Below are 16,220 nucleotides of genomic sequence, written 5' to 3'. Positions count from 1 at the left end.
ATTTCTGCTTCATGAGGAACATCTCCACAACTGGTGACCAATATTAATGGGACAAAGTACACTTGAAATTAGGTAGACCAAGAAAAACTGAAATAAGTCCTTCTGGATGCAACTGCATGCACATGTCCTGTCATACTTTCAAGTGCCCAGTGACAATTTTAGCTGATGTTTCTTTGTGTGTCTGATTTTCATGTAGTAGAAACAATAGAAATACTTACGGTTTTTGAGGCTCATTCAAATAGTTTTAGTGATGTCCAATAACCTGTACATCTAAGCATTCTTTAAAATCCTCCACTGTGAATCTCACATAGATGTGTATTTTATGACTTCAACTACCTTATTGGAAGTAAACATCAAAGTCTTAAAATTCAGAATTATTTTGTTAGGAAATAAGTAAGAGTGATTGATTGGTGATGTTATTTAGCTGCCTGAAGTGTAATATGCCTTGTAATTTAGCAAATTATAAATTAATAATTAAAAAATAATGTAATGGCAGTGTAAAATGTTTCCTAGTAGAAGTCTTATAGCTTATTTTTAAATGTGAGAAAGTAGTAATTTCCTAGATTTGTCCCTTCTGATGTAATACTATTTCTTTCTGGGACGCTATTCACTCAGGTATGAAGACTATGTGTTCATTTTGCCTTACTGATAATTTCCAGTATTTAATAGTATTAATTTCTCTAAAAAGTATATTTTAAAATAAATTCAGTGTTTATACTTAAACAGTTTTATTTTTGTCTATATATAGATCTCTTTCAAAATATTTCAAGGCTGAAATTTTCAGGAAGCTAAAGGGCAATTCTACACTTATGTCCCATAATCAGCATTTAGAAGTATCCACTCTATGACATTCTTACCAAAGTCTTCCATCTCGTTTTTTTTTTTAAGTGCTCATACTGAAATAAATGAAACAGAAGTGTGCAGTGGTACTTAAAAGCATCATGCATCCCAAGGGTACTAAAATACCACAGTTTAGGTGGCTGGTTTAGCCCCTGTAGATACCAGATAGGGTAAATTTGCCTTCAGTACTTTTGTTCTCTATACTTTCAGGGCTTTTATCCAATGCAGATGTATGCATATTTATTTATATTTTTAACGTAAGTAGCATGGGATTTGAAAGGCTTACAAAGAAATTAATTATTTCAATTAATGTAAAGTAATTGCTATCATCAGTGAAGATAAAATTAACTGCATGCATGGGTCAGTAAGTGCCACACAGGCTACTGAACTGTTGAGCAAGTTCAGCTTACCACGTGCCACACCGAATAAGACAAAAAGTCTGGGGAAAATTGTATGCTATTATGAGATCGAAACTGCTAACATAACATAATTCCAAGTGGAAAATTCATATTGTGAAGAAACCTTTATAAAGAGGTAATAAAGACTATCTCTAAAAGTCTCTAAAACCTCTTATATTTTAAATGTAGTGGTATTTGTTTTTAAGTAATAAAGCCCCAAAGTATAGCAAGAAATGCATCTGTTATTTGGCTTCTTGTTAGATGCCATTACCTGGAATCTATTTTATTCTTGACATATGTAGAACTCATAAACTCATACCATAGTGCCAATAATTATTTATTGTGCTGTAATTATTGTGCTCAATTTCCCTTCAAAACAATTTGGTTCCCTGGAGCACGGTATGACTTGATAAGGAAATATAAAGGAGTTTATTTTCCTTTAGTGAAATTCAGAGTGAAGTTTTTTTAAAAAATATGATTGAATAAAACTGAAAAATTTCCTTATAGAATCTCACTGTAGCAAAGAAACATACACCAAATACTGAAATGCTTTGTTAATGTAAAAAAAAAAACCAACTCATTTTGAGGGGGTTTGAGACATTAATCCTTTTAATATCCAGATAATACAATAGTACATATATATATATTTGCATTTACTCTGAACCTGACTAATATACCTTAGGGAACTACAATGCTTTTTTAGTAGCATAAGCACCAGAGAAGTGAGATACTTCAAATTTTTGAGGGAAAAGAAAGAACTTGTCTTAAATAACACATTTTGGATGTAAGAGATTGTTGATTGTTTGTGTTTCTTTTGAAAAATCATAAATTTTGAAGTGTCAGCTGATAATTTAAATTTAGTATTATACAGTATATAGTAAATATATAACATTATACTTATTATAGTATGTGGAGAATAGTATCCCAATTCATTTTTTAGTAGCTGTCAAATATGAAAACTTACTTCTGTGTCTTGGCTCAAAATAGAGTAATATAGGAGCCTAGCAGGCAAAATCTGCATTCTGCTTTGTGGAACATTTGATCTAGGACTTTAACATTAAAAAAGTTTGCCCTTCCAGAGAGGAATAGCTGCTCATAGGATTGAGTTGTAAACTTGGAGAGCCTTGTAAGTACATGATCAGCATTAAAGCCATATTTCATTTAATGTTGCTGCTCTTTTTCTTCCCTCACATTGATTTCTCCAATTGTGTCTTCTATATGGAAGACCACTTTATTAACTGGTATAACTGGGTTATATTCTAAAATGTTACTTTTTTAACATTCTGTAGCAAAAGTAGTTGTTCACTTTCTTAGTTTTCTTCTCATATCCTTTTTCTCTGCTCCGTGAAAATTAGAGGAAACTACTTTTGAAAGCTCAAAAAATAACTGATAACAAGAGGTGAGGAAGAAAAGGATTTAGATGCTTAAGAGTTAATAGGTAGTCATCCTTCTCTGCACATGCATGGGACATTTCATATGGATCTTGAAACCACAGTAATTTTGTGGTGTAAGAGACCCATTCCTCAACCATCTCCTGCTTAGATCCTCGTAAATGTGATCATTGTCTTGTGCTCTATTTTAACCTTTTCTGAAGAATGAATATTGGGAAGTAATTAAGTGTAGAGAGTAAAAGGGTGAAGGAGAAAAGAAGAAATAAGTGGCAGTAAGACAGTAGTTTGTAGGACATCTTCTTAATACAAATAAAGGGAGAAAACGACACTTTTTTCTGAGACTTTTGGAGCTTTGTAAATGTTACGAACTTAATCAAGTGTATTGGTAACAGCAGTTATATAGCAGTTATATTTTATCCTCATAAAATTTAATGTTCTACATGTTTAAGTGTTACATGTATGCATATTTATATAAACCTTTAGATAGTAGGAAATATACAAGTATTTTATTTATAGCCAATTCACAGCTGTCTCAATATTCTGTCATGTTTTGAAAATTATTGACATTTTGGAAATATTGTGTCAGCTTGTAAGAGGAGTTCTAGGTGAGCACTATTGTTTCATGTGTTAGAAGACCAAAGTAGAAGTAGTTGGAGAAACTACTATATTCAACAGTCATGAATGACCAATCCCTTCCTTTCTTGATAATAGGATTCCCAGAAACTGGGCAGGACATCAGAAGTTTACTGTCTTAGTGAAGGGAGATTTTTTGGGGTGCTATAGAGTCCCATAATGGATTCAAACCATTGAAATTCCTTGGGCCTTCCTCAAACCTGTATTATGTTCAGTACTCTTCCTAGTCCAATAAATAGACAATTCTTAAAAGTAAATATTTTTATTTACAAGTCTGCTTCTCTCACTCCAAGCTCCTGTGTCTCATAGGAGATGTTGGTGTGCCCTAGGTGTGTCTGGTGTACTGGATGCCATCTGTCCAGTTCTGCCCACACCTACTGCCTTCCAGACCTCAAGCCGCATCTGCTTCTGTCACACACACTTCTGTGATGTGGAATGGCAGAGGATCTTGAGAGATACATGGTGTCACCAAGGGGTTTGGACCTCTGTGATCATAACAGAGTTCCTTTGTTAGTTAAATTGTTCCTTACTTTAGGTGATGGGCTCCTGTGGTGTGGGGCTGCTGGTGTCCTGTGCTCTACAAGGCACCAAAGGTGTTTGGGTCAGTTGCCATGCATCACTGCATTATGGCAGAGGTAGCGGAGTTAGCATGGTAGTAATAGCACATACTGAAAACTGAGAAAAAATAAGTCTTATGCTTGGGGAAATCATGCAAGTCTGTAAGGCTCTAACTGGGATGAGCATTAGCTTTATTGTACAGGTATTTTATTAATCCGGGCAAAAGGTCACACGAGTTCAGGGAATTGTACAGGAGGGAGGTTTTCCCTCATGTAAGTGAAGACTTGTTTGATTTTTAAATGAAACCAGATAGGTATACTCAAGGAAAGTACATCCAGCAGGTATGCTAATGTTATATTCTCTGATTTGATTCTGCCTTTGAAACTTTCTAGCTCCTTTTAAGAGTTTCTAGATGTTCACTTCCAGTAAAATCTAGAAGCTATAGTAAATTTTGTCCCATTTTCATGAGAATTCAGCTTCAGGAATATGACAACTGGTAAGTTAAAAAAGAGATAATGTACCATCGAGTGTGAATTTTTGCAAATAATCTGTGTTCTGGTGTAAATTGTGGAAAATAATGTACACTAAATACTACAAATATATTTCATCACTGAATGTTTATTTTCCATAGAAGTCTGAAGTAGAGCATCACATAAAATAATACAATTAAATATTACATTGTATAATTGTCAAACATTGAACTCAGGTCTACATACAGTGCTTGTGCAGTATTTTGCTTATGTTTCTGATGGCTCACTTTATTAATGCCTAGGACATTATTGATCTAATTATTTATTAATTTTAAAAGCAGAGTCAGAATAAAATGTATGTGTGTAAAATATTCAGCTAGGTTAAGATAATGGTGGCTCAGACAAAAATAATTTGAATCAGTGAGAAATGTGAAATAAAAATTTGCATATGTAAGCCCATGTGTGAGGAAATTATATGAGCAGATGCAGTGCAGCCCACACAATGCACATAAATATTGTGTCTATATCTTTGGAAGCGACCAATTTTAATACCATAAGATTAATTTGAATACCTTGTGTTTTTAAAACAAATACTGCATAGTGACTCCTCCTGAAATGGTTTCAGGAATATATCTGAAATTTTCTGTATTATAATTTTATTTCTATGCTTTATAGATGTATTTCACCAGAAACCACCTTCTGGTATTTCTCTCTTGTCAAAGGAATATAAGAATGTGCAGGTTCATACATGAAATACAGGGGTTCAGATATAATTTCTGGATTAAATCCTTCATTTGCCAGATGTGTTTTCTGATGCTTGAAAGTTGCAGCAGTTTGCATAACATCCTATGAAAGAAATAATTCAAATAAGATGCAATATTCCATTTCAGTCTATATGAGTGAAATTATGATGTACTTACTGAATAAAATAGATCTTACAATTTACTATATAATTTCTTCAGTTAAACAATTATCAGATTCACAAGTGCAGTGAAATCTAAATCTAAATCTAAATCTAAATCAATATTTTTTTCTTATTAATTTTCCTGCTAAAGCAACACACAAGATAGCAAGCTTCTGTTTCAATATATGCAATTTTCTTTTAACTTTCCTTAGGGCAGTCCACCACAAAATCAGTGGAGTATGGAACAATTGCTTCACTCTGCAAAGAGCTGACTGATTTTGTGGTATTGGCTCTCTTCTGATTTCCTACTGCTAAACTTAATTTAAAACATTAAACCCGACAATGTTAAATGCCCTCTTGTCTTATTTGCCTGCATAAGGAGTTTCTATACAGCAATTATTAAAATGCCAATTCACGAACAAGTTGTTCTGCACACAGTGGTTGGGGTATTTGAGCAGAAGTAGTATATAAATAATTCGCCTTTCAAATGCTGTTTACATGTAGAGAAAAGTTTAAAACAGACTGTTCTCAAGCATTGTTATTACTTGTACGTGTTTTCAATACAGTGAACATTTCGTTTTAGTTCCCATGCTGAAAAGGTCCACTTTTTAGTTCTTGTTGGAAGGAAGTTAAAAAAACTCAGGTGGAAAACATAACAGAGCCCTGGAGTCCCCTGGTTTTTTGCATCCTTGTCCCCGTGCCTCTGCTATTCTTTTAGAATCAAGTGGAAGATACTGAGAACAGCAAATCAGTCTGTCTGATTTGCACAAAACCAGTCAACCATAATTGCAAGTTATATTAGAAAAAGCCTACATAAGGACTACTGAAAATTTTTCAAGAATGATTTTGGTTTTAATCCAATATTTCATGAGAATTTCAAGTATTTCTCACTGTTGATTAGGGTGACCTCTTTCTCAGGACCTAGAAAAGGGAATAAATTTTCTTCCAAACAGAAAATTGTGAGTTCAGCATATACTGAAGTATGCTGCTATACTCCCCTAAGACATTTCATAAAGCAACAACAATTTTTTCTCATTTTGATTTTTTTAAATTGAAGTTATTTCCTTTAATAAAAATTTGCACACATGTAAATATCAGTTAATTAGTACTGCTAGAAACTTTGTTTACTTTGACTCCTCCTCAGCTACCTAAAAAAAGATTTAGTCAGAGAACAAATAAATGCAAACAGGTTGTTTCCACACATATAAACCTTAGAGCACTGTATATGTTTGCTCAATCTAGTGGAACTCTAAAGACAGATCTGTTCCAAAAGCTTTTCCCAGAAGAAACCAGATATGTCCTGAAGGCCCACAGATAATATAACCTATGCTTACTGCATGTGAATTTACATTTACTTAGTACAGTAATCTGTTAGTGAAAAAAAAAAGGTTTTCTCAATCTATAAATTCTTCAATTTAAACCGTTTTGACTATTTTTCAGTATTTAGGAAAAGTAAAACTGCCTCTCAGCATCCCCTAGCAGCAGAAAACTGTGAGCTACAAACTTTGAGATGATGCAATGTGGAGCCTTTTCCTACCCTCTGCAGTTCATGCTCTCCTGCTTGGTGGCAGATCAGCCTCTGGGGTGTTCACAAGGGGTACAATCCTTGTATTTTAAGGTGGATGTTAAAAAAAGAATTGTATCCCAGTTCTGCTTTTGTTCTTTGAAACATGTGAATGCATTTTAATTCTCACATTAGGAAATCTCCATAAAAATTTTATTATCTGTTGTAAATAACTCAGTAGTTCTTTGGAGCCTTGTCAGTAATAGTGGATAATAATCACTTCAAGGACAGCCACATCAGGAAAAGGTTTGAAATGGATCATGCCACCCTGTTATAAGAAGAACTCTTATGAGTAAGGCTACACATATGTTTGCTTAGTCTTCTATTGACTAGAAGAAGACACTGGTTAAAGAACTTTGAAGTAAAATCTAACAGCAAAGTTACTAGTCCCATCTAGGATTCTTAGGTATGGATGGATCCATAACACAAAACAGAAACATAATTCATCATATATTTGCAAAAATTCATCTTACTAACAATCATAGGAACAGTAATTTAGGGCACTATTTCCTTTTGTTTTCAATTATTTAAACTGTTTGTAAAATGCATTCTGCATTCCATGGTTGAAGTGACCAATTTTCAAGTCAGACAGAAGATAAATAAAAGTGGCAGACACCTTATTGTCTTATCACGATTCTCACAAAGCGTGGTTGGGCATAACTTGGAAGGAAGGCCTCAACATGCTTATAAAGTCTGTCTCCATTAAAGTTGTGGTAACGTTTAAGCACAATAGCTGCCATCCCTGTTCTTCCTTCATAATCTAAAAAAAATTGAAAAATAGTATGACAAGTAAGAGCATATATGAATGTTTTGTAACATTTGGGGGTATTCAATAATATTTAGAACAAGTAAATTGATATTGTGATATATCATCTTGTTTTCTCAGATATCACTGAGTATAAAGTATATGATATTTTATTAATTAGGTTTATGATATTTTATTACTTTACTTATTTTATTAATACATGATATTTGAGAACTTTAAAAGTTACTTTCAGTGAGATTATTCAATTAAAAAAATGTCACTGATGTCTTTTTATTGGGAATTCTCTGTAGCTGGAACTGCCTGCTAGGTTTTATTCCTACCTGAACACTGGTAATATAATGACTAATTAAATCAGAGGGAGCATTAATTAAAAAGAGAACCTAAATACACCCACACAAAGACTAATAGATATAAACATGTATAAGACTGTACTTGTTCTATATAAAGTTAAATGCCTATTGTACACTGTAAAGGTAGTGCTGAGTGCTTTGTACTCTGTCCCACAGACAAATTTGTGACAAAAAAGGTAAGTGATTCCTAGTAAATTACAGGCATCAAATTATGTTTGACATGCAAACTGAAACAAAACCCTTTTCAAAATTATGTACCAGACATAGTTCCTGCATTCTATTTATTGAAACACAAGAAAAAAAAATTAAGAGGAGAAAATATCTGAGTTGTAAGAAATCAACTGCCACAGTTAAATCTGTTCAGAAAAAATGAGCAGCCTTGAGATCTGCCTATAGGCACTGGAAAGAAAAAATATGGGTATTCCTTTTCCTGAAAATGAATCTGCTGTTACTGAACTGGTGATATGCTGTGAAGTTTGTTATGGCAATATTTGAGACTCAAGTCAATACAGAAATATGAAAGACCATGCTGTCTAGATGTTATTGACACTGCAAGCAAAACTTGATGTGAATCTTGAGGCATTTTTTTATGTGCTATTTACTGCCTGAGGTAGCAATAACCCTTTCGAGGAGCCCCCATCAGCTCCAACTGCAGATGATAATGAGAGATGCTTTGAATATTAGACCACAGTTTTATTTGCATGCACTGCATGACTGCCACCTGCTGATCAACCATTCAGATGATGGCCTTTTAATTTTATTTTTATGTATCCTCTTTCCTTGAACCCATTGTGTTTCCCATCTCTGAGTGCTTTCTCTTGACAGCTTCTTCTTCATGTGACTAGTTTCTTTTAATACTAAGACTTTATTTGCCTCCAAAGGAAATAATGAACAGTTACTCAGCACCACAAAATGTCTGTCTTCCTCAACCTGTTTCTTCAATGGCTTCATCTTCTGAGAATTTTTTAAATTTTGTAATTTGGTTTCCTACAGCTTTTCAGCATGATATTTTATATTTTTATGAAGCATCATATATGATTGAGAACATTCCAATTACAATATGTGTTCTTGGACAGTACTCATAAGATAGTGGTTTCAGACGTTATCTTTTAATATACTGTATCTTACCATTTTTCAGATGAAAGCCTGTAGCCTAAGTCTTGCGTAGTTCATAACTTTGTATGTCTCGCTTCATATTTCTCACTTCTGTTAAAATTTTTAATTTATCCAAATTTTTCTTCCATTCATTACAAAATTTCAGCATGTCATGTTTATTAAATGCAGCATTTTACTGTAACTGAAATTTCAAAAACTGTAGAAAAGCCTGAATTGCCACGCTGAAACTTCTTATATCCTTGCGTGTACTTGTGCATGCAGTTGCAAGAACAGAAAAGTTACAGTAAGAAATTACTCTCTTCATTTTATGTTCTCAAACTATAGGAAATGTCTTACTTTTTACGCTTACACCATAAACGTTAACTTCTTGGACAAAATCCATCATACCAATGACGTCTGCAACTTCTAAAGTAGCAACATTTTCTTCTTTCCACCTGTTGAAAATATTTCTTATATTAATATAGATATTAGCTAATACATGTTTTATTCTATACATGACAGAGGACTACTTTTAACATGGGCTACATTCTTAACTGAAGAATCATTTTCTGGTTTAGTGCCATCATATTTGAATACCCAGTGATACAAGAAGTGCCAAATTTGAAAAATTCCAGTATGTTGGACTGCACTTTGGTGGACTTGATTCCTATCCTTAGTGATTTTGTTTAAACAAAGTTGACATTCATCATGTTTGAGTCTGACCTGTGTCATCCAGGCATGCATATGTGTGATTTCTTCCATGGATTTACTCTTAACTTTGTGCTGTACCTGAAAGTGTCTCCCACCCGGTCAGTCAAGTAGAGGAACCCATCCTCATCCATCACTAGGAGGTCCCCTGTGTCAAGATACACATCTCCTTCCACAAACACATTACGCAGGAGTTTCTTCTCCGAGGCTTCTTTATTTCCAACATATCCAGAAAATGGGCTATCCTCAGTAACTTGAAAAACTAGAAGACCAGGTTTACCTGCAGGCCATGAAAAGGGGAAACATATATAGACATCTATATATATATATATAGAGAGAGAGAGAGAGAGAGACATATGTATAAACATATATAGAGTGAGCTATTAAGAGCATAAATTATCATATTAAAAATCCTTTGGAAAGCCACGTCAGTTTTATGTGTCTTATTGCTACATTACCTTAGTTCTTCCCTGAACAGAAGAAATGGGGGAGTGGAAAAGGGAACATAATTTTGCTTCCTTCTCTTCCAAAAATTTGGACCACAGGGAAGAGATCTTTGGAGTGTGTTGTACATCACTTACCTGGTAAAAGCATTTACCCATTGAAAAGATGATTTATCTTTATGTTGTTAGAAAAGGGTGATGGTAGTCAAACAACATGTGTAGAGGCAAAATATATAGTATCTAAGATTTTTGAGGGCTTTGAGGTTTTCCAGAGGATAGAGATGCTACTGCCTTAGCACTGGTGTGCTGGTGTGACAAAACAAGTTGTAATCCACAATGTATGCCCCTGATCATCAGGGGGTCTCTGGGGTCTGAAGCAAATCCCTACTGGGCATCACTCCTTGTTGCTGCCTAAGTCCTATTTATAACAAGGACAAAACTTCCATTGCCTGCACTGGAATTGATTCAGAATGTCCTTTAAACATGTTTCTTATTATTCTTTATCTGTGATAACTGCTGGCTTTGTTCTCAATGTGCTCCTGAGATTTAAAGATAATTCCGTCTTCGAAAAACTTTTATTTTACTCCTTCAGAAGATGTAAGGAGATGTTTTCCAACAAATAATTTTCTTCATAGCTGTATTTCTGCATCCTAAATTTAATCCTCTTCATTTTTTTGAACACTCCATATGAAAAATGGAATGAAAGCTCATACTACCTTTCAGAAGAGGAGCTGGCATTGCTGCAAATGCCATGCATAATTTATAACAAAAGAACAACCAAACAAAACGGAGTTGCTCTAACCCCAAGTCACTTTTACAGAAGGATTCTCCAGTCCATTTTGTGAATTTACTGTCATTACTATCTCACATTGCATTCAGTGACAGCTTCAGAGTTGCCTAAAAAATATGTGTAATCTGCAAAATTTTTCTAGTTGTGTCATGAAACTGGGAATTTTATCAATTTCACTGAGACGGCAATAATTTTTTGTGCACTTTCTAATATGACTGTAGTGAGGAAGAAAGATCTTTTCAAGAAAAAAAAAATCTTTTCCTTTATTTGGATATTGTCAGCAAATAATATTTTATCAGAAAAAATAGAAGATGGCTACTTTTTTTTTCCAGTACTACTACCATAGAATAAAATATGATATGATATGATATTATATTATAAATGTTATATTATCAAATATAAGCAATAATAATTGTTGATTTGATGACCAGTACTACTGTGTGTCATTGAGATCTGACATAATCATAACCTGCTATCATTTAGGTCTTCTGTACAAGTCCCTCTTCTACCTTCAGGATTTTTATCTCTATGATAATTAAATCTACATACTAAAACCAATGATGTTAAAGACCTTTTTCCCCACAACTGATAACTTTGACACAGATGGATTCGTGCATGTGTACACAGGCATATGAATATTTGATGTGGCTTTGATAAATGCAGTGCTGTCTTTGGTAAGACTCAGTTTTGGGGATTTTTCTCAAGGATATTCTCAGCTAGGAGGCTACCTTATTTTCAGTCTGGGAGCTTCAACTCTTTAGGGTGGAGTATTCCATTTTTTTATGGTAGAAACACAGAGAGTTTAAATAGTGGTTGTGTTTTTAAGTAGGATTTTGGGAAGTCTGTGCAACTCTAGGTACTAAAATGATCAATCTGGTTTTGTCACTAATCGTAAAAATATGATCCACAATTTGAAATTTTTCTGTTCTTCATCAGAATTTTAAATCTGAAACTTAGAAAGCATCTTTAAACATCTGGCCTCAGAGCACAACATAGCTGGGAATTACTGTATCTTTTGTTTTTTATTAAATAAAAAAAGAAGCACTAAAAAATCTGATTTTTCCAAGAATAGGAACAAGTTCTTCTCAAGTGAGAATAAAAATATTATGGGCCCCAAATATTACTAATGTTCTTATATGATTGTAATTTTTTATTTTGGGTTATTTTATAAATATTTGTATAATATTGTATATATTATTGCATATATTAGCAACAGATCCCTGTTTGGATCTATTTTCCTATTTTTTCTATTTTCAAGTTCTAGGTGTATGTCAAAAATCTGTTGCTTACAGAAATTTCATCCTCTAAATTGAGTTATCTATTAGTTAACAGATAACTAATATTTTTCCTTACCTATGGGTGCTTTCTTACACCTTCCATTTTCATCTTTTATAAGTTCTTGTTTCCAGACATCATATTTCAACAACTCAAAAGAATGTAGAAACTAAAAAAAAAAAAGAAAAAAAGCACACATGCATACTTAAAACCACATTTTCTTACTAATTTTCTAGATTGGATAAGAATTGCTTTGAATTAATGAATAGTCCCTATTGAATATTGAAGACTTGAGATAGCCTGAAATAAACTGACTGTATTCTAAGAGGCAATTGTCAGAAAGTGTTCATATCATGATAAGCAACACTAAGTATACATATAAAGGTGAGTGTTCATCTCCTTTACTGATAAAAAGAAGCCCTTGTCTAAGAGTAGGGTCAGATTCAAATAATTTATACAAAGGATAAAGTGCATTTGATCAAATTGTCAGTTTTGCTTTAAAACTGCCATCTATTTCTAATATTGCCGAAATGCAAATCAAGACGATTCTCTGACAAAAAAAAATTCCAAAATAAATTTACAGACATCTCAAAAATTACACCAGACAGGTACAAATGGAAACTTTCAACTTAATGACCTGATTAGTCTTTCCTGCCTCAATCCTCCATCCACGTGGTTAAGATTGCTAGAAGATTCAAAGTCTTGCAGAGTTGTTATCATCATCATGCCAAGGCATTTTTGGCATCTCAGATATAAAGCAGAAATCATATGGAAGTCATTAATCTGGTCTTGATCTTAACTGATCTGAATCTTTAGTATTGTTTGAATACTATTTCATTGTTGTATAATGTTCATGAGTCACAGAAACTGTACAAATTGGAAAAGCATTTGAGACTGTCAGGGTGTTTTTATGGTAGAAACACTGAGAGTTCAAACAGTGGTTGTATTTGTAAAAGTATAGCTTAGATATTTTGAAATTAGTATTTTTCTCCTCTGTTTGCTGAGAATTTTGATTTTTTTTATATTGTTAATCTTATTTCAGAGAAAATGTGATGCTTGTTTTAATGAGTGAAGATGCAGCCAAAGAACAAATTTGTATACGTTTGCTTTGGAATATCTATCTCCTGATTTATACAAAAAGTCAAATCAAAACTAGTTTCTGGCCTCATCATTTATTATATGTGGATTTTCAGGATGATTAGTAAACAATTAATAAGAATTGTCATTACTCAGTCCTTTGGGTAGTCGCTTCTATACAGACAGTTTGGGGTTTTTAAAATATATTTTAGGGGAAAAGTTGGGTACACGAGCTTCTATGTACTCATTGTGTATATTTACTGTGGCTTCAAAATACATGTACAGAGAATAGAGTCAAGGAAGTGGCTAAGAATAAGGCTTCTGTTTTCATGAACCAATTATTATTATTATTGTATCTGGAAAGAAGGAAGCATTTTCTTCCTTCCTGTTCTTTATGATTTCTGCCTTTCCCATGCCTTTTAAATTTTTTTAAAGTTATTGTATGGTTAATTGGTTGGTTGGTTGGTTGATTTGATAATCCTTACCTTTGAGAAGATGCCAGCACGGCCCACAGCTCCTATTTTATTAGTATAGTTCAGGAAACTAAGACTTCCTTCTGTGGACCCATAGAATTCAAATATTTTAACTGGGCCAAACCTCATCAGAAACTCTTTCCATACAGAAGGTCTAATACCATTTCCAAGGGCAATGCGCACCTCATGAACTCTGTCCTCTTCTTTCTGTGAACAGACAAAAAGAAACATCCTGTAGCTGGGAAAAGTGGATCTAAATACCTAAAATTGACCTAATACTTTCTAACAGAACAATTTTCATTTGCGAACTGCCACCTTGACTAAAATACTTCACAGAATGGGGTTTTTTGCTGTTGTTGTTGATTTTTAAAAAATAAAACAGAAAAGCATAAGCAATCTTGATCTGAGGTTGAGGGGCTTTTGCAGGGCGAAAACTTTATTTCTGTAATTCTTTTAAGTTTTACTTATGAACTCTATAAGGAGGATGTATATTAAAAAGTTTAAAAGATTTTAGCTGTAAATAAATGGATTTTAAGGAAGTGCCATTTTCCATAGAATGGAAATTCCTTTCCCATCAAAAAGAGAAGTTTTCCTGTATCAACAAAATCGTGCCTTAGAAAACACTTGTGATACACAAAAGTTGATTATTTTTGTAATGATACTTGGTAGAAAATTTTTCACATCTGCCGTGTTCCTTATGGAACCTGAAAAAGCAGCAGAATAACTCAAAGCTATAATAACTCATTAGGTTCATTTTTAATCTTAAATCCTAATTCATCAACAGATTATAATAAAATCTGCAGTCAAAATGTAGTTGCTAATGTGTCATTAGTTACATATTAGTGATGCAATTATTGTGGTAAACTATTCAAAAGTTTACTTGCATAAGTGCTTTTGGCATAGGAGCAGACTGCTCAGCCCTCTGTCCATAGGACTGTGGTCAAGACTCTCAGAAGCCCTCACTTTTTTGGAGATGTAGTTGGGATTGAGTAATTAAGTTGCTGTTATGGCTATATGTCAGCAGAAAATAAACTTATTTCAGGTCAACAGGAATGGTTTCTTCAAATCAAATAAATGGTTGGTTTGGTTTTGTTGCAGTGTTATTCCAATCTTTAAAACTGTAAAATTATGTTTGATTTCTAAATAATGTTAGGGTGATTTAAAGATGGAACTTTGCCTTGTAATTGCACTGAAATGTTTTAGCAGTCACAAACTTTTGACTTTCAAAAACATTCACATAAAATTGTTTTGTGAACTATGTATTAGCAGACAACATCATTTGATCCAGAACTGCATTTTATGGCAGATAAATTATTTGCCACAACAGGATAACTGTAATGCCATGACCCAACCTCACTGTTAAACACAGCAGTGAAACTGGAGTTTGATATTCCCTGCTTCTGCCTAATCAGACGTGTTTTCTTTTGCAATTTTAATGGCAACTCTGAAGGAATAAATGTTTTTGGTCACATGTATGTAATCCAACTGAATTTTAAACCAGCTGGGAGGCTGACTGGGAGACTTCCTTCTTGCATAATGTTGTCCCTTCTTCAACACTTTGTCTTCAGGATGAAATGATGGGTTTTGATTTTTTCCCCAATGTATTTTGTGATACTGTAAGACTTGAAGTAAAACTCAAGAGTTTGACAGATTACAAGCAACAGGAGAAACTGTTATTCTGACATTCTTATCTTGGTTCACGCCCGGTTCAACAGGTGTGATCTGCAACATTTCCCTGCACTACCTTGAATTTTAAATGTCTTTATTTAAAAGTTACATGGTTCTCTTTAAAAACATTCTTTGACATACTCAGTCACAGAGTTTCTGTACACATGGAGAAATCCCCAAGTGCCTCCTAGTTTCCAAATCCATGCTATTTCTCAGTTTGTGAGACCTGGGCATGCTCAGTGAAAGGAGGGAAGGGCAGACACCCTGTGCATCATGTAAAGCATACTCCAAAAAGTCCTGCATGTTCAGTCCTAGTCCTGAACCATACCAGACCTCTTACCCTGCATGGGTTTCTTTCATTGCAGATGAACCTGTGTGATACAGTAGAGGTTAGATGTTATATATGCATATAATATCTGGTTATATGTTATATGTGGCCATAATCTAGTAAGATACGTGGTGTTGACAGAACTCCTGATGTACCTGATCCACTCCTGTTAGCAACCTCACCTCCCTCAACTCATCCAGGCCATCTCTGGTTTTCCCTCTTACCAGTTGCCAGTTAAGTATCTATTTCTTCTCTGTTAAATTTTTGTTATTGAGTCATGAAAATATAGTTCTCATTGCTTTTTCCTGCAGGAGAAACCTTTACACAACCTGTCTGGCCTAGCTAATTATTCCTTTGTTGTTTCCTGATCCATGGACTACTGCTACAGTAGTTGCTGTTGGCCAGGCTTGAGTTATGTTTCAGGCTTGTTTGTATAGGCTTGAACTCTGGCCAACAGCTATCCTTCTTGTACCTGTTTTGCGGAGAAAA

At 33.9% G+C, this 16,220-nt stretch overlaps 1 protein-coding gene across 1 annotated transcript in view; it reads right to left on the bottom strand.

Moving 5' to 3' along the window:
- Positions 1-4,959: 4,959 nt before the first annotated feature.
- The window catches only part of LOC135460117 (long-chain fatty acid transport protein 6-like), a 370,483-nt gene continuing 359,222 nt past the window's right edge, over positions 4,960-16,220 (bottom strand). The window contains exons 8-11 of the mRNA XM_064736786.1: positions 9,759-9,957; positions 9,327-9,424; positions 7,391-7,518; positions 4,960-5,136 (exon numbers count right to left, since the gene is read on the bottom strand). Coding sequence (XP_064592856.1) covers positions 4,960-5,136; positions 7,391-7,518; positions 9,327-9,424; positions 9,759-9,957 — 602 coding nt within the window. The remainder of the gene's footprint in view (positions 5,137-7,390; positions 7,519-9,326; positions 9,425-9,758; positions 9,958-16,220) is intronic.

The sequence above is a fragment of the Zonotrichia leucophrys genome, chromosome Z (assembly GCF_028769735.1).
Source record: "Zonotrichia leucophrys gambelii isolate GWCS_2022_RI chromosome Z, RI_Zleu_2.0, whole genome shotgun sequence".
NCBI classification, from domain to species: Eukaryota; Metazoa; Chordata; class Aves; order Passeriformes; family Passerellidae; genus Zonotrichia; species Zonotrichia leucophrys.
Note: the sequence above shows the minus strand (reverse complement) of the source record. Positions and strands in the feature narration are given on the sequence as shown.